At 38.5% G+C, this 23,325-nt stretch overlaps 1 protein-coding gene across 7 annotated transcripts in view; it reads left to right on the top strand.

The window, feature by feature from the left end:
* The window catches only part of LPP (LIM domain containing preferred translocation partner in lipoma), a 696,418-nt gene that overhangs the window by 521,644 nt on the left and 151,449 nt on the right, over window positions 1-23,325 (top strand). For all 7 annotated transcript variants that reach the window (XM_077117865.1, XM_077117860.1, XM_077117864.1 and 4 more), the window contains one exon: window positions 15,080-15,206. In XM_077117865.1, the coding sequence (XP_076973980.1) occupies window positions 15,080-15,206 (127 nt within the window). The remainder of the gene's footprint in view (window positions 1-15,079; window positions 15,207-23,325) is intronic.

A 23,325-nucleotide genomic window follows, 5' to 3' on the forward strand; every position in this document is an offset into this window, starting at 1 on the left:
TTTTGCATTTCTAACTTTATCCTTGCCTTCAAAATCAAAGTGCTGACTAATCCATTATCTACCACCTTGTGTCTGCTCAATAACACTATTTGGATTAACGCATTTTCATTTTTAGTTATGAGAGCCATGTACAACACAGCTGAAAGTTTGGAAAGTAGCAAAGGAAAAAAATAAATACCTGCAATGTCACACCTGTAGTGTCAACCATTGGGTAGCAAGTACGTCTTCTGACTGTGGATCCCTGTTTGAATCCCACTGTGTCATCTTGAGCATTCTACTTACACCTCTGTGCTACAATTTCTTCATTGCTGAAGGAAGGGAACAAAACTTAACTTCTTAGCAAGAATGTCAGGAGGATGAGGTACATTTGAAGCATTTAGATTAATGCCTGGCTCAGCAAATGTGGCTGTGATGGTGAAAAGGGAGAGGATTGTGTCCCCTTTTTGCATAAAGTAATTTCACAAATTAGTTAAGTAATTTTACCTCTTCTTTTGTTTGTTGGAAGAAACATATGCATTAGAACATCGAGGGCTGTTAGACTCATTTGAGAAAACAGGATCCAGAGAGGTGAAGTTACTATCAAAGAGCTCCCAGCAAATTACCTAGAACTTAAGAATCAAGACTGTTTTTTTTTTCCTGTATGCTGTGTGGCGGGGTCACAGTTTATTCTTTTTCCATGTACGTATCCCGCGATTGCAGCATCATTTGTTGAATTTTTTTTTGCTTGTTTGGTTTTTTGCTTGTTTGTTTACTTGTTTGTTTTTTGGGGGAAGAGCATGGGCCAGGAATCGAACCTGGATCTCCCACATAGCAGGCCAGAATTCTACCACTGAGCTCCCCTCACATCCCTCTGTCCTTACTTTTTAATATACTTTTCTTGGTTAGAAAAATAAATTCTTAGTTCCTAGTGACTATCCAAGATTGTAGATTATGTTAACAAGACAGTAAAGCACATCGGGTTCTTTCTGTCTGGCTTTTATGATAATTTTGGCTTCATGTGCTGGTGCTTTGTATCCACTGGAGCTTGGGCATCTAAGGAACGAATGGGGAGTGCTCCTTGCATCTTATAGCCGGCTAAGCTTTTATGTAAAAGCAACATTTAAAACACTCCTCATAACTCTATAGAACCTGTAAAAAAAAAAAAAAATAGCTTCCAACATTCTCTTCATCCCTCATTTGGCAGCATAGCTGTTGAAGGAAAATCCCCGGAAAATCCCCAGGCAACCGTGTTTCTCCCCCCAGTTGTCCTCTGAGTTGTTAGCATTAGAAATTGCCAGAGCCACTTTTTTTTTTTTTTAAATGCTCATTTTCTTCAGCCTCTCATTAAGCAATCACTTTTTAAGATCAGCCACAAAAGCATACATATGGGTGCACAGTGCTTATAGGAGACTAGAGCGGCTGACCTGATACTCCAGGGTCCTGGGTTGATCATCACACAGTTTCACCCAAGCAGCCTCATATCTGGGTTGACTTTACCAGCACACAATTCCCGAACCTTCACTAAAATGTTACTGACATCTGAGCGCTCAGCACCAACAATGAAACCCACAGAAAGAGACGCAGAAGAACTGGAAGTCAGTTACGCATAGATTTACCTCATCAACTTTGCTCATTTGTACGTACCTCTTTGGGACTTCACCTGGAATGTCATTCTCACTAGATCTCTGTGTGTCCTATTTCCACCTTCATCCAAGACCAGGTTCAAACTTCAGCCAGCTCCTCTTCCTCTGTGTTTCCATAGCGCATGTTTAAGATCTTTTACTTTGGATTAGTAGATCTATCGATATGTCCCTGTTTCCTACTGTATCTTCTAGGGGGAGGATACTAGAGTGTTGTTCTTCTCCAAGAAATTGTCTTTACATTCAAGATGTGCTGGAAGCTGAATCCATAACATTAAGCATTGTCATGAGGGTTGAGGTACTGTTGAATGACCTGGGTCAATCACGCATTACGTTTCTTGGTTAGAAAAAAGAATAAAGCTGCTAGTAACTTGCTTCCTACTTATTACCCAAGATAGTTAAAATGATAGAGCTGATGAAGCCTATTGAACCCATGTTGATATTCACAATGCTGCTATAGTAACAGCCCTTGGTATGTCGGTGGCACTTAATTACATCAAACCCATTTCATTCCAATTAAAGTGACACTTTGGACCAATACTTTTTCAAGCTTAATCTCTAGTTGCTGGAACTTGGGAGGCACTTTCCAGAATTGAGGTGGTTTGGTTCAAATCCTACTACTTCTCCCAACAGCTCTGTGACCTTGTGCAAGTTATTTAACTTCTGTATATGTCAGTTTCCTCATTTGTAAAGTGGGGGTAGCGAAAGTACTTACTTTATGGTATTATTTCAAAGATTAAAGGAGATAATGCAGGTACATAGCAGTGACTCCATAAATGTTACTTATTTTAATTCACAGATGTTGTGTAAAGCCTGGGATCAGGAAAATGCTCACAATTCATTAGAGGCATTTCTCTGTGAAAGGCATAGAGTTGGGAACTAGTTGTTGAAAGGAAAGGGGACAGGACAGATTGAGGCCTGCTTGACTAGGGCTCTAGACTCATCTGTAACAATAAGAATCCCTTGGGTACCGCATAGACTGAGAAGTGCTTCCTTGGTTAATCGAGGAAAAGGAGACTTACAAAGGAAAGGCAAAAGCACAGGCTGACAGAATTCTCTGTGGACCACATCTGTTTGTGCCAGCTGTTGTCAGTCTGTGTAGGCTCGCCGAGAATAACAGCAATAATTTTCATTTTATAGCAACTTCCATCTCGGGATCTCAGAATACTGCATAAATGTAGATTAAAGATCCCAAAATTCTTGCCAAGAATGAACACACTTTACAGAGCATCAAGAATGCGTCACTGTTTCGAGTGAATCTCTCACAGTGGAATGAAGACTAAATTAATTTTGAATTAGACTTGCTTTCTTGATCTGAATTTTCTTCCTGATTTTACCACTCACTTTCTAAGTGACCTTGGACAACTCAGTTCCCCTTCTCGATGCTCAGTTTTCTCAATTATGAAGGGAGGGATTCCTCTACCACTAAATGATCTCCATTGTCTCTTCTGTTTCTGAAATCCACTGGGACTGCAAAGGATCTAGAATTACCTCCCTGTGAGACTATTCCCTGGTACATTTTGGAGAAGCCTAAATTCTCGTAGAAGTCCTAGAATATTTTCTTAGTACTCTATGCCTGGTTAGGCTGAATCCAGCCGAAAAGTGTCTTACTTTGACCACTGGAAAACATCACTACCCTGTAGCTTTTCAGAGTACTAGTGTCTTTTACATGTCTAGCCCTCTGCCAACCTTTAAGTACAAGTGTTATTTCTTTTCCTTTACTCTTTTAAGATTTAGCATTAGTCTTCCAACCTGTATCAGAGATTGATAAAGGCAGTAGTCTTTTGAAGAGCGTCTTCCATCTTTTGCTGAATTGTGAATGACAATATCAAAAAAGGGCCAAGTCTCTTGTCCTCGGATCATCTGTGTTGGAATTACATAGGGTAATTAATATATTTTTGGTTACCATCTATCTACCCAGAAGAAATAGTATATCTTGAGGAGTAGCATTTATCCCTAAGAGAAGTTCCAGACTTTTGTCACAAATTATTAAGTCCACCTGAAAACAAGTTGATGGGACATAAAATTCCTCTGAAAAAAATGTAGATAGGTTAAGAGAGGCTGAGGTCGTTTGTGTGGTGGTGAAGCATAACACTTTCTAGAATTGATGATTGGATTTAAATCCCAGATTCTCCACTTACTTTCATGCAATCTTGGTGCCTCAGCTTTCTCATTTATAGATAGAGGATAGTAGCCACCTGATAGGGTTGTTGTGATAACTCAATGAGTTATGAAACATTGGTGGCACCTGTTAAGTACTCGCTGCCTTATTTTCAATCCCATAAATTAAAAATCAATAAACACCCAAATTAAACACTAATATAGTTATAACTATCAGATCGTGAAAAAGAATAAGAGATTCCTTCAATAGATTTACTATTACTTTACTCATATTTGGTTATTGAGTAGAAATACGAAATACTACCGGTCTTTAGATTCGGTATCCCAACACGATCCTTCTCCCCTTCTGCTCTTTTGATGAATGACACAGTGCCATTCATGGTCTCCCATCCACCTTACTGCCACCTGGGGAATACATCCATGGGTTAAATTTGACACACCAATTACGAGCATTTACTGCAGATAATCATGAGCCCCTATTAAATATTAGCATATGACGTGTCATCTTGGGTATTCCTAGCAATGGCTCTGAAAGGGAGGCACCTGCTCTCTACTGTCTGCTCTCCCCCAATGTTTAAAAATGAAAAACCTAACACTAAAAGAAATTTGCTTTTTTTTTTTTTTTCAAAGGAACTGTTAGCTAGAATAAGTGCTCTAATTTGGTATTGGGAGCATCTTTTTCTGCTTCTGAAGCCCACACTTTCCCCATTACACCACAATGCTTCTGAAAGTAAAAGGGGCCACATTGGTCTCCAACTTCTAGTATAATTAGCAGAATGCTTTAATAAGTGAGATTAATGGTCTTGATTAACCTTTATGATAATCATGTAAGTTTCATATTTCTAAATGAATATATGGAGACAGCTGTATATTAGTGGAAAAACACTGAGCTTGGATTAGAAAACTCATGTCTAACTCTTGGCTCTGCTACTTATTATGAATATTATTTTGGCTAAGTCGTTTTTCTTATTTTGTTTCCTTATACAAAAAAAGGAAGAAAGAAAAAGATTAGAGATTCTTGTATCATCATGCTCTCATGGTTTGAAAATTCTTAAATGATCTATTGTATATTTTATAGAGAGAGTTTCTTGTTGGTTGTTAAGGAACCTGTAAATGCAGAGGGTTTTTAATCCATGATAGAGTATGATACCTATTCATCATCTCTGAATTCTATCCTTCCTTCAAATCCTAATGCAAGCCCTAACATTCTTAGTGTCTTTGGGGTATGCTCCAGCCCGTCGTAATCCCCTCTGTCTTCTAATTCTGTATCACCCATTGATACTCTCAAGTGATGTTTCTACAAGCATGGCATATCTTTAAGGATAGTGGTAACTTAGCCCTCAGTTGGTACAGACAATTGATGGTTTACATGGACCATCTCATTTAGCTCATGAGGTCAATCCTATTGACTCCATTTTATGGTGGAGGTTACTCTCTTTAGTGAAAATAAACATCTTGCCCTGAGTCACACTTCTGGTAAGTAGTGGACATGGGATTTGAACCTAGGCAAAGAACCCTAGACATCTAAGCCTCTAAGCAATACTGATTACCATGACATTCCAAAAATTTGGCTTTTTTCTTTTATTTCTGTCTTATATTCCTTGATTTCCTGACTGGGTTATAAATTCCTTGAACTTGGTATATCTCAATTCATTTTGATTTGTGGATAATTTAATGTAAATTTAACCAGAGGCTACAGTTTTCTACATTGCTCAAATCCGCTAGAAACAAGAGTTTGACTTCTTTCTCTTCCTTATCCCTGGCACAGAACAAATCTTCTCAGCATGTTGTGCTACTTTGATTTGATTTTCACAGGTCAAGCACGAAACATTTTCTCTGTTATTCTCACTTAAGCATTTTGTCTGCTCCCCGCAGAGACCCAGGAATCCAAAGCGATCAGTGCCTGTTTCAGAGGGTGGACTTGTTGCTGCAGCTGGCATTGTTATTGAACAAAACACATGCCCTTTCTTTGCCTCCAAAGTGCCTTGGATGACTGAGCAAGAACCCCTCTGACTCAAATGAAAACCACCCCGTGTTAGATGAAATATGGGGGGTTAACCATTTGTTTGCTGGTCTGCATTTCCCACAAAAAACTCAAAGACAGAAATTTACCTCAGCCATGGAAAGTGATGTGCCAGGCATCATATTTGCATATTAAAACCGAAAACTGATTTGCATGTTATTTCAGTGTCTTGTGTCACATTGAGGCATCTGTCAAGCCCACTAGATAGAAACAGCTTGTACAGTAGGAAAGTGTTTCTGTGCATATCAAACTGAAAAAAAATACATAGGTGTCTTTATTTTTTTCAACAAATTGTCCACACTTGAGGTTTATACATTCTCCCTTGGCTTCGTATGTGAAAATACTAAAGAAAAGACCCAAACTCCATATTTTATGACATATGTTCTTATTTTCTGACCCTAAGGGTCATCCACTTGTTTTTGTTTTTAACTATTTTGGATAATTTTGAAAACTGTAAGAAAAAAATCTTAAGTATTCATAACCCCACCATCCTAACTTAATTAGGCCTGTTAATATTATGGCATTTTTCCTTCTAGTGTGTTTTTTTCTGCACCTTCATAGAGACATAAACTGACACTCCTGAATATGTATCTTTAGACACTTGGAGTTTTCAGATATACCAGTTTTTAAATCCTCTCTTTTTTAACATAATGACAAGAATTGTGAGACAATCTACATATCTAACAATAAGGGATTGATAAAGCCTCTTTTTAAATACATAATGAATTAGAACCATCATCATCCAGCCCAGATAAGAAAAACACTATGGTGTTGCCTTCACATAGCTTTAGTAAAAGTGTAACAGTGCATAGAAAATGGTGGGTTGTGGTGAAGCCTTCCTTCCCGACGTTGGAGCAACTAGCCCTTGCACTCCAGGCAACCTAATAGAGATGAAACATCTTAGGGGGAGTCGTGGCCCGGTGCAAATGGGGCACAGAAAAGACTAGTTTGAAAACACAACCTTAAACAATGCTGTAGCAATCAATGGAAACAGCATCTTGTCCCTGTTAAATCAAATTCCCATATGCATAAAGCTTAATTAATGGAGAAAAATGCTGATTTTAGTTCTTTTTGGCCTCTTGTAGGACCATTAGCACATAAGAAGGGAACAAGTTGAGATCTCATAAAGGAGAAAAATAATATGTATTTTTTTTTCTCCCTTAGAGTGGGTCTACCTGGAAGTATAGAGAAAATGAGCAGTGAAATGAGAACTGTGAATTATGTTGGGAAGAGAATCTTTGATCTAGCTTCTCTCTGACCCAAAGTATCTGGGGCTACTGCCATATGCCCTCCCTACTCTCTCCCTACTAAGTGGGATGTGATAGCATACAGAGAAGCCACTTTGCTCTGAACAGCCAAAGATGATGCCTATTTTACTATTTATATTTTGGTGCCTTAGACTGTGATGGAGAGAAGTTAGCAATTTGGAGTGCCATCAAAACTTGCATTCACCAAATAGCATGTATTTTAAGAATTATAGTTTAAAATACTCAGATTAAATACATCTCTTGCTAAAGCATTGATTAATATGAAATTCAAGTATACCACACTGAAGTACTTTATCAGCAATTAGTAAAGCAAAACATCCCAGAGAGATACTGCCATGCAAACATTTCACTTCCAAGAAAAAAAGCCATCTCTGTTAATGGCTTGTGAGCTGTCCTTCCTGATAATTATAACTGTCATTTATCTGATATTTAGTATATTACAAAGCTTCTTCCATATGAATTAGCTAGTGTTTTCCTCCAGTTTATGGATGAGAAAGTCAATAATAGGGAAGCAAAACCCCAGGGAACTTAGATGGTGCCCTAAACTTCAGACCACAAGAGCAAGCCTATGCCAAGCCCAGAAACTCATGAGGGCACCTTGACACATGTCCCCGGGGGAGGTGGGCATAGAGACAGGCCACTTTCCATCGGCTCAGCATAGTTTGCCATAAAACCCCGGTGTGCAAACACCACAGCCCCCTTACTTGGGGCCCAGCCCTTTCCCCTGCCTGCAGTAAATCTTCCTGCAGCCCCTTCTTGCTGCAATTCAGAATAACCAGTCCTTGCCTAGGACTCCAAATTTGGCCTAAGAAAGGTGATTTTGAGGCATCAATGCATGACAATGAGATAGGGAAGATGAAAGTAGAGGTATAAGGAAAATCTAACTTCAGAAAGTTGAGAAATGACTGGAATGGGTTTCAAAGCCAGAATCAATATTTTTAAGTCCAATTTTCTGGATCTTCCTTTTTGTGACTCTGTCATTCATTCTTCAAGAAAATGGAACTTACAAAAGGAAGAACGAAGAGCATGCTTTTCTTCTTACAAGATGCTGTGAGCAATGTTCATTTGTGACTTTCTAATTGCTAACAGAGGGGCCGCCCTCTCTCCCTCCCTTATGCCTCTGGGGCCTGTTGCTTCTATGGCCGAATCTTTTAACCTGAAGCAAGTCTGATAAGTTATATAGGCATCCAGCACCTCATCTGCCCTTGTCCAGAATGTGATGTTCCTTCCATTAAGCAGTGAGACCGCTAATTCAGTGAGTTAAAGGTAGAAGCACCCAGCCACAGGAAACTGCCAACTGCAAACTTGACACAGCCAAATGGGGGGAGGGAGGAGAAAGAAAAAATCAGAAATATATATACATATATATATTTTTTTTTTTCTGGTAGGCTTTTAGCTCTAAAACAGAACTAATTCTACCTTTTGAAAAGAAGATAATTTCAATGTTTCTTTTTTTTTTTTCAAGAACACATAATTGAAGTTATTTTCCTGATGAGAGAGGGAACCTCTTGTACATCATTATAAATGGACAAGAAAAATGAGCGGCTCTGGGACCCTGAGTGAGAAGAGTATTCATTACCATGTAATCTTTCTGACTGTCTTGGGTGCCTTTTCAGGGTGTTTCACCTGCTTGGGTGGTGCTTTTCTGGTAAGGTTCAGAGTTAGACTAAGTTCAGGTTATGTGGCACCACCTAACTGGGAAATCAGTGACCCCAGGGAGGAAAAATGACCCACACCAAGGTCAGTATCAGAGTTGAATTGATGACCAGCTACTGGATAGCTGTTCTGTAAAATGGTTCCCTAGTACGTGTATTTAGGCATTTAAATTGTGATAACAGGGCGGTGCAATGGCAGCTCAGTGGCAGCATTCTCACCTGCCATGCTGGAGACCTGGGTTCGATTCCTGGAGCCCATGCAGGCAAACAAAAACAAAAGCATTAAATTAAAAAATTATGATAACAGAGTCCAAGTGACCCCCACCCCCACTCCAGGATCTTCACTGTTTGTGCCTTAAATGCAGGCTCTTTACCTTGCCTCTTTATTTTTAGGAGGGATGATGGAATTCTCCTTTCTCCACCCCGGTGGGGGGGGAGGTGGGTATAGCGGTGGTAGGGCAAGGTGGTTAACCTTTATGTGTTTTTGATTTTATACCTCAAATGTGGTGAAAGTTCAGTAGGCTGTGGAAACCCTGTGACCTGCCTCCTGCTTACTCAGATTAAAAGTGCTGAATGAAGTTCTGGATTGTTTCAGAGGATGCTGACAAATGGCCTAAATACTCCTGCAAATGGAAATCTCTGTAATAATGAGGTTTCCACTTACTCAGTGTGTCTGTTTTTGTAGACTACAAAGTACCCATAGATGTGAATATCTGTGATTTCACTGTAAATATCCGTAATGATGTGTACCCTGCATACTACAAGCACAAAACACAATAGAGCAGAGCCAAAGGAAACTTGAAAACATCATTCTCCACTTAGAGAAGCCAAGGCCCAGGAAAAGGAAACGATTTGACAAAAATTCCAGGACAAACTAAAGATAGAACAACGGATTCTGAATGGTTGTGTCTTCTGTAATTAGGAGCACCTGTCTGTCTCCCAGCACTGCTATGACAAATGCTACATTCTGATTGGCTAAAACAACAAGAATATATTGTCTCTCAGTTTTGAAGGCTGGAAGTTCAAACTCAGTGTGTTGACAAAGCCACAGTTTCTCCAAAGTCTGTAGTGTCCTGATGGTGATTTTCTAACAATCCGGCGTGACATGGTCTGTCTGTCTAATTTCCTTTATTTATGAGGACTTCAGCCATATTGAATTAAGGCTCACCCTCATTCAGTTTGGCGACATCCAGATAAGATCTCTGATAGTCCTACTTACAAATGAGTGTGCATCCACAGGACTGGAGGTTAGGACATGAACATGGCTGTGTGGAGAATGGAGCCACTCCACCACAGTACTATGAATGAATAAATAAAACATTTTAAATGCTGAGGAATATTATATAAATATGAACTATATGTTGATATTTGTGTTATTCTTAATCTGGCTTGGCTTTCCCCACGATCCTATCCACGTGTATTTTGTTTGCAGAGACAAGTCTTCATTATTGCCCAGTGCCACCCATAGCTTGGTCCAGGGACCTAGATCACATTTGGTTGCAATTTTCATATTAAGCATTCCCACGTTCCCATGAATGACAGTCTTCTGAGCCCTTACAAGAAAAGGACGATGGCAGAAAAGAGCCAATCACAGACTCTTGGGCATTTTTAGTTTCCTGTCATTTTTTAAAAATTGTATCTATATTTTCAAATCTGAGAAAAATTTTATTGTAGACAAAGGAATATAGAGAAAAACATAAACAGAAAGAATATAAGCTACCCACTTTCCCATTGCTTTCAACCATTAACTATTAAGCATATTTCTTTACAGTCTCCCTTCTAGAACACTTTGAGACAAGTCTGCCTGGTCCATGAATGACTCTCCTCCACGTGGTAACTCAGGGCCCCCGGCTCTTTCCATATTGTGCCTCACATGGCTGCAGTCACCTGCTGGGGGGTAGGAATTGTAGACTATCTGTGTGCCCAGAAAGGAAAGGAAATAGATTGAGTGAACAGTTAGCTCTGCCACACTTAGTACATATCAGGGTCCTTTGTTAGCATATTAGCTATTACATTGCTCAGAAATACCATGATACCTGGTTGCATTTTTTAAAGCATTGTTGACCTTGGTGTTTGAAGGTGTTTGCTGATATGGATATTTCTGAAGTGTGACTTTAATAGTAGCTGCCCTACCTCACCCCTCTCCCCAGACACCACCATAATATCTATCAATGGCTCTTGGTTGCCTGAAAAAACGTTCTGGCCCTGACCTCAGCCTGTCTCTCCTGCTTCACCAAGCTCTGCTCCTCCTGTGTTTCTTACCATTTTTTCCTAATATGCATGTACTTTATCAGTGCTGTTCTTGGAACATCCTTTTTTCTTTCTTTCTTCCTTCTTTTTCTTTTCTTCTTCTTTTTTTTTTTAATACCAATTTACCCTTCAAGAGCAGACTAAATGTGATCTCCTTTCTCACAGCCTTCTCCCATCCTGGAGCACTGGATTCATATCTCTGTTTTCATGTTACGTTTTATTGTAACTATCTGTTTTCAGGTCTTTGTCTTCCAAACTTGTGAGTCGTCAGAGACAGGAACCCTGAATGCTTAGACTTTATGTTGCTTGGTTCCTGGCAGTGCGTCAGGAAGGGTATGTTCTAAGAACTATGAAATAGTTACTCAATAACTCACCTCTAAGTCATATAATGTTATTTTGTCTTTACTAGATGGTTCAGCCATTACAAAGACATAGATATTAGTGATTAATATTGATACTTATAAGAATATCTTTTTCTCAGGAAAGCCTGGAGGCTGTGTTTATATTTGTTAAGCAGTGTCTCTGTTTCACAATTTAACAGGAAACCATCATTGAAAAAAAATCTTTGCTTAGATAATAGTCAGTAGATTAAAATCCATAGAATAATAGAATATTATTCTATTTTATAGAATAATAGAACTAGAAGGACTTGGACACAATGCTCTCAGAACCCTGAGAGGCATTGCATTGTAGCAGAAGTTACCAGGACTCAGCATACCCAGGTTTTAGTTAGGTATTTGTCATTTTTCTGTAGTGACAGTTTGTACAGGGATGTTCACTTAACTTCTCTGTGCCTCAGTTTCCTCATTTACAAAACATATTAAACAGGAATATTTTATACACCTTTGAGATTTTATATATGTGAAAGAAGGCACCTTTAAAAGGGTTATATAGACATGAGGAGTTGTTATTTTGCCATGATGAGTAGACTGCTGATGAATAGACTTTATCCTTCTACTTTCGAAGAAAAAGTAAATAATGCAATTTACCTCCCTCCTCCTCTCCTTCCCCCAATTTTCAGTTCTGTGCTATTACCCAGATACTGTGCTAGAAACTGTGTATTAAAAAAATGAATTGGGCACAGTTAATTTTTATTAGGACATGCTAGGCGCTCCTGAGGCAAGGAAATGGACAGGGGTCTCCACTCATCAAAGTGAAAAAAATGCTAAACTACTATTTAAGGAACTTGGATGACTGATGAAGGTCCTGGACTATCCTCATTGGTGTGACAAACAGCTGTGATCTGAGGAACTTGTGTTTTCAGCAACATCTATTCCGTCGGTGTCAAGTGTTACATATTAGAGTGGTGGGTTTCTGTAGCAAAATAAAGCTCAGAAACACTGGAAGGGGTGATTTCTATGGGTCTTTCTGATAAGAAATATCAGTAATCTACAGTTAGCATTTTTGAAAAGGATAGAATCTAAAGGAAAAGAGCCTTTCCAAATTTGTTGTTTCTGAAGGAGTATTCCATGCAAATAGCCTATTTGGAGAAGAGAAGAAATAAAATATTTTTCTTAAAATCTGTGAAATACTTAAAGTACTTTGAAATTAGCCTTCTACTTGAAAATTAGGTGCTAAAGATCGTATCTGAATTTGTTGGCATAGATTTATCAAAGCGAGAACCCCCTGCTTGCAGCCTTTGTTTATGTTGAAAGAGAGTCAGATCGTAGGCCCAGCAGTGATAAAGAGTGCTCATTCTCTGAGGCTCTGCCCTTAGACTGGACACTTTTCTACAATAGTTGGTGTAATTAAAACAATGCACACCATTATTAATAGAAGCAATGTTTTATTCTTTTCTAGCACTTTCTATATGGGCAGCAATGTTCGGTTGGAAAAATAAAAGGCATGGAACTTGGAGTCAGGTGGCACCATATTTTCAGGTCCAGCTTTCCCTCTCTTTTGAGTCTGGAAAAAAGGTGTAAGTCACTTTCCCACCTTAGTCTTCATTTTTGTCACCTGAACCTTGGATAAATCTCTCCCTACTGAGGAAAATACATCATATGTATCTATAATCATTCATCTAGGATCCCTTTATCCATCCTTTACTGATAGATAGTTGCATTGTTACTTGTTTTCTCTCCCTTTCTCAGATATAACTCCTGTGACCAACCTTGCTGATACAATTTTATGTACTGCATGTGTATTTATCTAAAATTTCCTAGAAGTATATAGGATATGCACCATTTAAAATTTAGTAATACTGGCAGATCACCCTTCCAAATGTTAAGCTACTCTGCTTTTTTATAATTGGTCATTAGGGCATGTTTCTCACCCCAGTCAGACTCCAATCTTCTCAAAGGCAAAAATTTTTTTTATTCGCCTTTGTGTCCCTCCCTGATGCTCTTAACTTTCGCACCAAACTTATATAGCAGGCATTGCCTGGCATTCAGAGGAGGTCACAAGTAAGGGCTGATTTAATGTTTCCTGGATGACCAAGTGAGCGTAGGATGGGCTCTTGTTCTGCCATTACCGTTACTGGCCTGGATCATAGGCCTCTTGAGGGGTCTAAATTTCCTTATATCACAGTGAGGAGATTGAAGCAATGATTCTGTGGATCCTGATATGAGCCTGTATTTTTTTGTCTCTGTTGCTTGCCATACGTCAAAGTTAATTCACTGCTTTCCAGACTCCACTCCAAATTATCCAACAGTGAAATAAAATCCCAGGGTGAGGTTTGTAGCCAACATAAAAGATTCTTGGTCTTTTCAGACTTTTGCTTGTCTGTTCTTCGTCACTTTTGAGAAAACCTAAAAAACTAAAAATGGAAAATTATAGATTCAAAGCCAAAAAGGTACCAATCAAAACTTACTTTTCTTAAATGTTCACAAATATTTAGCAGATGTTATGCCTTACTTTTCACATAAATAGCTAATACCCATCTTGAAATTGTTGAAATAAATGTTGGTAGTAAATATAAGATTCGTACAGAGATTTATATTTCATCAGATTTTTGCATCTAAGACCTCATTTGGTAAAGTGAGATAAAGTAAGTGAATGAATATGCAACTTTATTTAAGTTTTGTTCAACTAATTCTTATAAACTGCTAGGAAAACAGAGGTCTTGCCCCACTATTTTAAGAGTGCATAAATATCAAGGCAAGAACGCTTACCATCTTTATCTCTGCCCATTAGCCTTTGTAGCCATCGTCACCATCATTTCTAAACTTTTCGTAAGTATTTCTATTTTGAACTCTTTGAAGATATTGGCATGTGCTGTTTGAAGATATTGGCCAAAGTTATAATACAGGCAAAAGAAAAACATCATAAATCCCCTTTGATTGGAATAGCGCAGAGCCATTTGGCATCTAACATCTGGTCTGTCTTCTTCTTTACACCAAATGCACTTTCATTTGTCAATTGATTGCCTTACTTTGCTATACTTCTGGCTAACCCACCTATTTAATCATAACTCAATATCAGTGCCCCTGCCTCTTTTCCTCATCTGATATGTGACTGTTTGCACTGTTGGAGAAAAAACAAACAAACACTCAACCTCCTTAACTGGAACACAAGGCCCTTCACTTAATGGCCCCATAAGATTCATCTCATTTCCTATTTCAGACTTTATACAGGGCCTAGAAATACAGCACTACCAGAAGTTCCTTTGCCACCTGGCTTTTTCTCACCTGAATGTGAGAAACCTCTATCTGTACATTTCCTCTCCTTTAGCTGGATAAATCCTAGTCTATTCTGTTGCCTCTCTGAAGGTAGTCTTCTCTCTGACCACGTGGGAGCTTTCTCCTTATGATTGTACACTTTGTATACTTTAATCTTTAATTATTAATATACCAGCAACTCCTACTCTACTGTAAGCTCCCTAAGGGGAAAGGCCCATCTTTTTATGAGTATGCCACTGGTACATGATGACTGCTTAGCAGATGTTGAATGAAGTGGATTCCTACTGGTGTAAACATGGATTTCTAAAGCCTGATAGATGACTCATCTAGATAAGAAGAAGTGTATAATGTGATGTGTCCAAGGTCTGACACTGAATAAATAATAAAACTGATTCTAAAACCCAGGTCTTCTAATGACCAACTCCAGAGCTCTTTCTCAGCAATGCAGGCCTTCGCTTCTTAAAATGGATAGACTGAGTCGATGTCTGTATTGGATTTAAAGGGCTGTATGTTTTCTGCCTTTCAGGGTGGACACGCTGGATCAATGGGACCTTCAGCTGCCGCCCCCTCATTCCGCCCAGAAGATGAGCTTGAGCACCTGACCAAGAAAATGCTGTATGACATGGAAAACCCACCTGCCGATGACTACTTTGGTGAGTAGGGTCTAAGCTGAGTTCTGTAGTAACTGTCCAGTTTTGTTTTCCTTCCTTGGTGATGGGGAGCAGGATCAGCTCCCCTGGTCACATATTTGAGTCCCGATTCATGGAGTTGGTATGTGAGCACACACAATGAAGCAATTCTGGAAATTCCTTTCTGAGACTGCCGAGATTGTGGTAACTGTTAACTTGTACTAAAATCTTGGGATAAGATAGAGCTTTTTGAGATAAAAGCTTGGTTTTAAGACTTAAATTTTTTACAATGTTATCATCTTCCCATTAGGCGGAAATAGGGTTTCTGTATGCATTCAGGTTTCTCAATAGTCTAAAGATTCATAGACAAAATGGGGAATTGGTATCATTACTCAGTCCTTTCCCTATACAAGTTCCAGCACAAGATGTTAGTTCCCTATGCAATTTTTTTTAAGCATTCCCCCTTTCATAACCTGGGAATAATTATGAACCATCGATCTAATTCCATCCATCAGTGTAACACAAATTTATAAATTGTCTTCCATTTGTGAGATGCCATAGATGCATAACTGTCCTTGGGGGCTTCTAATTAATTGTTCAAAATAGAAAATGCAGGCACACAAATTACTACTAGTCTGGGTAGAGACTGTTAGAGAGGCTTAGGTAAAATGTTGTATATTTAAAAGCTCTGTTGGTCAAGAAGATTAGGAATGCTTTACAGAAGTGGTGGCACTTGAACCAGGTCCCTTTAAATCCATGCCTCTCAAACTTTCTGTGGTGAAAGACTACTTTCCCCTAATCTGTTGCAGACCAATATTTTTGTAAACTACAATAAAAATTGGTAGGAAAATAAAATATTAAAAAGGCATACAAAATGGAAAGCCAAGTTTTATCATTATGAGATTTAACTTACAAATCTTATTCTGCTGAATTGTTAGAATATCTAAGTGTTTACTCTCGGTTTCCTTACTTGTCTCTTTAGAGGGTGACGATAAACATTTCAGATACCAGTTCACAGATGATTCTGCAAATAGCATTGCTTTAAGGACATGCAGAGAGAGGAAAAGAATATTATATTTGGGCTGCAGCATGAGCAAAAGGCACAGGGTAGAAAAATTACACAGGGCATTTGCTTCTTCAAATGTTTCCCATTTTCCTTTCTTCCCACTTGATTCCTATTTGGGAATATGTAATGACAGGTGAAAACAGGGCACTGGTCCAAAACCAGACATTGGTTGGAGTGAGAGGTATTGAGCTGTGAAAATCATGTCATTTATTTGTACGCAGGTGGCAGTGTAGATTAGCTAAAAGAGCACAAGGCTAGGAATCAAGGAGTCTGGTTCTGGTCCCTCCTCTGCCTCTTTCTGTCTTGCAATGTTTAAATGTCCCTATCTGCCCCCATTTTGGCAGATCAAAGGTGTGGAGTAAATATTCTCTAGCGTTCCTTTGAAAACTAGCAAATTCACTTTTAGAAACAACATTAACCCAAATAAGTATAAAAGTAAAGCTAAGGGTGCACGGGTGGGTTAGTGGTAGAATGCTCGCCTTTCATGCAGGAGACCTGGGTTCGATTCCCAGAACATGTACCCTCCAAAAAAAAGTAAAATAAAAGTCAAACAAGTTGATGGAGAGCAGCACAAATGCAAATAGAATAGTTAAGGGAAAAAAGCTCTCTACTATAATGTAGTATATTATATTATAATATAGTATAAATATTATAATAGAGAATAATATATTAATATAATATCAATGTATTAAAATACTTAAAGTATGTCTCATTTTTGTTATTTAAAATGGGGTATAAAAGTGAAAATTAAGGCCTTGTATTAAGGTATGTTAAAACTGAAAAACTAACATATCAAGTATATATGCTTCAAATATCATAGCAATAAAATTCACAGCAAAATTTTTGTTTTGTTCATTATAATGTGGAAATAAAGCTAACTGATTCTGTTATGTGTATTGAATAAAATATTTAGAAACAGCACTAAGCCAAATGTGTGGCATGTAGAATATGCTCAATAATCATAGTTCTTTCATGTTCTTAGGGGTTTGCAGTTTAAGAAAACCAGATATCCCCATATAAAAATCCATTCATAATACCTGATTTAGTTTTAAGTTCCTGGAACAGATGTCAACGGTCAGTACATGATTATTGCCAAATAAAAATTATTAACCGTGAGAGGGAACTTAGAGTAAGTTAACATTTATTGAGTGCTTACCATATGGCAAGCACTATTTTACGTATTTCACAGGAATCAACTCATTTCGTCTTTACAGAAAAACCTAACCCTAGGAAGTAGATACTGTTATTGCTTCCAGATTATGAAGTTTGAGGTACTGAAAAGTTTACTTGCCCAATATCAACACCTAATACATTGCAGGACTAGGATTAGAATCTGAGTTCCTGGTCTGTGCATTTAAGCACCATGCTGTAGAGATGGGGAGAGCTAGACAGGCTAGATATTTAGGAAAGGTTTTATGGAGATCAGCTTTGGATAGTTGGAAAATAAAAGGTGGGTATTCTCTTCTAAGTAGATAAAATAAACAGAATATAAATTGAGATCAGGATTATACAAGGAAGTTTTTCTTTGTCCAGAAAACATCTATGGAGTGCCTGTTATGTGCAGGCTTCTCTGGTAGGCATTGTGAGGGAACTGCAGAGACAGGCAGACACGGGTCTTATCTCTAAAGGTGCTTATACTTTAATATGTGATATGCACAAGATTATGTTGTTTTATCATAACACAAGATGAACAGTGACAAGTGATTTTATCAAAGGCCACTCAGCATCCTCTGAGAATTCAGAAAAAGGAAAGAGGATATTCAAAGGCAAGAGTGGAAACATTTTTATAGAGTAGTTAGTCTTTGAGTAAGACTTTAAAGTTAGGCTTATTGTGATTTGAAAGTGGGAAGACAGTAGAAAAGTGCCTTTATTTCTGATGAGGGCGATTTTGACAAAACAATAAATAAGCCCGTTAGAATAGAGAGCCCATGCTAAAGTAGCAAATACTGAGAGGTAAGGTTTCAGAAGTAGGTTGAAGCTAATGTGGAGAGGGTTTTTAATGTCTGGCTAAGGCTAGGGATATTATGTCATATAATGAGTCAATGATGTTGAGACCGAATGCCATGGGAGCTCTTAACGTTTATAGTGGTTAACAACGTGGGTTCTGGGAGTCAGATGTTTTGGTTCAGATGTCAGCTTTGCCTCTTACTGGCTAGGTGAAGGCAGTAAACAAAGGAATAGTTAGCAGAATTGTTTACTACTCCACTCATTAAACATCTCCTGAGTGGCGTACCTGTGCCTGGTACTGTGCTGGGTGCTAGGGACACCACTTGCAGAGGTTCTGCCCTCAGGGAGTTCACGGGTTCCTGGGAAAGACAGGGAGAGGCAGACATGTAAGAGATTTCAGCGCAGACATCAGCACTGCATTAGTTCTCACTCAGGCACTGTGTGAGTCTAGGAGACTGTGTCTTCACATCTACCTGGAGGTTAGAGGGAAGGCAGGCTAAGAGAAGTGCATTTGCTTCAGGAAAGCTTGGCCCAAGAGAGATGAGTCTCTCTTACTCTCTATTAAAATCATGTCTGAAGACCATTCTGGTTAGAAAAGAGCCTTGCCAAGCGCCACTCTAAAGGACTTCCCTTTCTTCTACTCACCCCTGCCTCCCTCACCTTCACTGCCTACTCTTGTCCTCCATTACTTTACGTGTTTAATGTTGTATTTTTCATTCATATTGTAGATGATTTGTGAAGGTAATTAAGTGTTTTCATTTCAGAGACCTGCTGAACTACAAGTTGCACAGGGAGTGAGAGGGAACAAAATGTAGATAAATAATGTTGACAGAGAACGTTCCCCTGTGGTCACGTTGCTTTTTCTCCATGCCGTTTTTCCCTTAAGTGAGATGATTCATGAATGTATTGGCTTTTTGAAAAAACTCTTTGGAGCCTCTCATCACTCAATCATATTCCTTTATAATTAAGGAATAATTATAACATGCTATCCTTAAAAGTATTGGGAGGGGTAACAAATGATCACTTCACAGATTACTTAATTACGAAGGAAAAAAAGGTGCTTTTATGTGAAGAAGTCTGGTAGAAACCATGTAATCCAAGTGATAAAACTTTGCATCATTAATGATACAACAAACTGACATATACCAACTAACATGATGTAATAAATACAAAACATCACCTATGTAATATTCTTAACAAAATGTTTGGTCTAAATCTAGGAAACAGACAAATCCAGATGGTGAGATAGTTTTCAAGACAACTACCTTGAATTCCTCAAAAATATGTGTGCTATTAGAGACTTTTCTAGATTAAAAGGATTAAAGAGACATGTCTTTCAAATGCAAGGCATGAGCCATGACTGAAATGCCAATTAAAAGAAAAAACAGCCATAAAGGATTGGGGGGGGGGAGAGTTAGAAAGATGTGAATGTGAACTATATATTAGATAATATTAATTTGTCAACACTAATTTCTCCAATATGCTAATGAAATTGTGGTTATATAGACCTTGTTTTCAGGAATTACACATTTAAATATTTTAGGGAGAGGTAGAAACACTTCAAGTTAAAACAGCTAGAGATACTTTAGCTATACAAGACATCCCTCCGTACCAAAAAAGCAATGCATGGCGTATTGCAAATGAATTATCTTAAGCCTCCTTCCTTGAATAGAAGCAGAAAGAGAGTCACATCCCTGCTCTTTATAAACGTGGTCATTTTAATGACTACAGTGGGTCATTGAAATTTTCCTTTGTTACAGATCTGCTTCCTTATTTTCTACCAGACACCTCTCTTTTCTATTACTGGTGAGATGATGACCATGGTAATGGTGATGACAGAAGTTGATATTTACCTAAAGCTCTAAAAGTTTACAAAGCCCTTTCACAGTGGAGATCTTACTGGCAGATGTACCCCTGAGATCTTCATTGTTCAGTTGAGGAAACAGAGGTTCAAAGAGACTCAATGAACGCTCAAGATCACATAGCTAATAACTTTCAGAAAATACTGAGTCTTCTGATCTCAAGTTCTATCTGACTAATTATCATTATAGAAAATTTGATGCTTTTCCTGCAGATTGTCAGTAGTATGTTGTTTCTGTCTCATGTTGTCCTCTTGAATCATAACCTTCAAGTGAAAGATAGAGGGGCTGCTGAGGCTGCGTCCATAAGTTTTGTACTCCAAACCTCAATGTCACTGGCAATACATTTCAGGTATTTCAAGTATCTTGAACCCCTGAATTATCTGACATGACTCTAGGCATCAGCTCTTTGCCATGAATCAGCTGCATACTTCAGGAAGACAGCACACCTAATACCTCACTGTCGACCATATTAGCTGCCTTAGCCTTATGCTGATCTTGGGGAAAGACAAATGGCTGAAAGTCACAGCTCATCTTGTTTTTTCTAGGTTATCCTTAATAAAATATTAGAAGCAGGGACCCTCAACTGAACCTCAGCTGAATATCTTTTTAAATTTGATTTATTCTGAAATCATGCCAGCATTAGTGTTTCCTTGACCTTTCTCACCTATCTTCCTTAAAAATTGATATTTTCACATTACAGTACTAAGTATATGCCACAGATGATGGGCCACACTACAGCAATTCAGTGAATCTGTGTCTTTGAATTGGGAGACAAAGTCTCTTATGCTGTGAATGAGCCTATAGCATATTCCCTGAGAATCAGCTGTTGTCTTTCCATTGGCAACGGTGTCCTTGGGTGGGTTTTTAAATGCTACTTGAGGTGGGATGGGTAAGGGGACATAGTAAAAAGTTTGTAGATGATAATTTTTGTCTAACTCAGTTAACCAGGTAGTGGTTAATTGCATTCTTTGTCTCAATTGTTTGGCCCATAGAACAACCTATTTCTCTTGCAACAGGAAAAGTGTGTTTATACTAAAGGAGACTGTTAGTACTAATGACAGACACAATAATCGGGATTTAAAATACATTAATTTAAGTTCTAAAATTTAGTCAAAAATATAATGAGTTCTAGTTCATTACCCTGTTCCATCTATGCAAAAGAAAAATAATCTCCAAGTTCAGATAGGAAATTTCCATCCAGGTTGGGCTAGTCTGGACCTCTCCCACTTATGCAGTCCCCCACAGATTTGGAATCCTGCAGAGGCAGCATGGCTTAGGTCACCCCATCACATATACAGTCAATAGAGCCAGTCATAGCAATGACTTTGAATCCCACACATCCAGGCATAGGGACACAAGTCCACAGAGACCCAAAGTCAAACACAAGCCACTGAGGTTTGTGTTGCATACCAAAGGGCCCCCAGGGAAAAAAAGAGAGAGAGAGAGAGACCTCAATAATACTGTTGGCAAAACTGTACACACTCAATCCACTTTCTGCTGGCTGGCCCACCTACATGCAAAGCAGACTTTTCTGGATTGATTCCATCTGGTTTCTTGGATCAAGATACCCTAACAGAGAAGAAATCAGAGGGAAAAAAAAAAGGGGGGGGGGGGGAGGAAACTGATCTGCTATAAGACAGGATGGGTCCCAGAACTGAAATTATAAGGTAGAGGGGACACTGAGTGAGGGACAGAATTTAAACAAATAATAGGAGCTGTGAAGAAAATTCTGCACAAAATAAACAAAACTGATCAAGATTCCTGGAGAAGAATAGAGGAAAAGAAACTTTCTCATGGGGTAAACCAATTGTACAAAAAAAATGCAAACTCAGAAATCATACTGCATATCCAGGAGAAGAATCACGTGAAAAAGAGGTAAGAAAATATGAACGGTTAATCATGAATTACTCTAAAGGTCCAAAATAAGTTGGACCAAATATCAAGGAAAAACCTTACTACAAAGCCAACCAATAATAAAAACCTAGACAAGGAGAAACAAATTTTCAGAGTTATCCAGATACCCAGACATCAGCAAAAAATTGCAAGTCATAATAAGAAACAAGAAGATATGGCTCAGTCAAGAGAACAAATGGAGGAGATATGGAATTTAAACAATTGGTCAAAGAAGTTCAAGCAAATCAAACAAATGAGACATGGAATTTGGAACAATTAATGAAATAAGTTCAAGCAAATCTCCTAAATCAATTCAAGGAGATGAAGGAAAATATATTGAGCTAAAGAATAGCTAAAAGACAACATGTGAGCAAAAAGAAGAATTTGAAATTTTAAAAAGAAACATAACAGAAATAATGGGAATGAAAGACACAATAATGGGGATTTAAAACGCCCTAGAGGCATACAGCAGGAGATCTGAACAGGCAGAAGAAAGAATAAGCAAACTAGAAGACAGGACAACCAAAATCATACATTTAGATGAACAAATAGAGACAAGTATTGAAAATACTGATCAGTGTGTCACAGGTTTGAGTGGCAGCATGAAGTTTTAAAAACATATGTGCATGGGTGTTGCAAAAGAAGAGCAGAAGAGAAAAGGGGGCAGAGAGAGTTTTTTGAGGAGATGATAACCAAAAATTTGCCAGCTCTTATGAAAGACATAAATATATGTCCAAGAAGTGCAACATACTCTAAATAGAATAAATCTTTATAGACCCACACCAAAACACTTACTAACCAGAATGTCAAAAGTCAAAAATAAAGAAATCTGGAAGCAGCAAGAGAGAAGCAGCAAGAGAAAACTGATTAGTTCGTACAAGGGACCCTCAATAGCCTAAGTGATGATTCCTTTTAAGAAGCCATGGAAGCAAGAAGGCAGTAGTATGACATATTTAAAGTACTGAAAGAGTATAACTGCTGGCCCAAAATTATTTATCTGTTTGCTCTGTCAGTTCTGGTGGCTCTGTCAATTCTGAGCTTTTTTCCAAAATGGTTCCTTCTTAAAGGGCTCCAGTAAGCAACCCTGTCTTGACTGGGTGGAGACACATCTCCATGGAAACCATCTGTCATGGGCAGATTCATATGTCAGCTTGGCCAGGAGGTGGTGCCTGGTTGACTGGTTGGGCAAGTGCTTGCCTGTCTGTTGCTATGAGGACATTTCATGAACTTAAATCATGATCATGTTGGCTGCATCCACAACTGATTGCATCCTCCTATTTGGCCTGTGCAGAAAACAGATGGGTCTTAGAGGATGATAGTAGATTATTGTAAACTCAGCCAGGTGGTGATTCCAATTGCAGCTATTGCTCCAGAT

The sequence above is a fragment of the Tamandua tetradactyla genome, chromosome 10 (genome assembly GCF_023851605.1).
Source record: "Tamandua tetradactyla isolate mTamTet1 chromosome 10, mTamTet1.pri, whole genome shotgun sequence".
NCBI classification, from domain to species: Eukaryota; Metazoa; Chordata; class Mammalia; order Pilosa; family Myrmecophagidae; genus Tamandua; species Tamandua tetradactyla.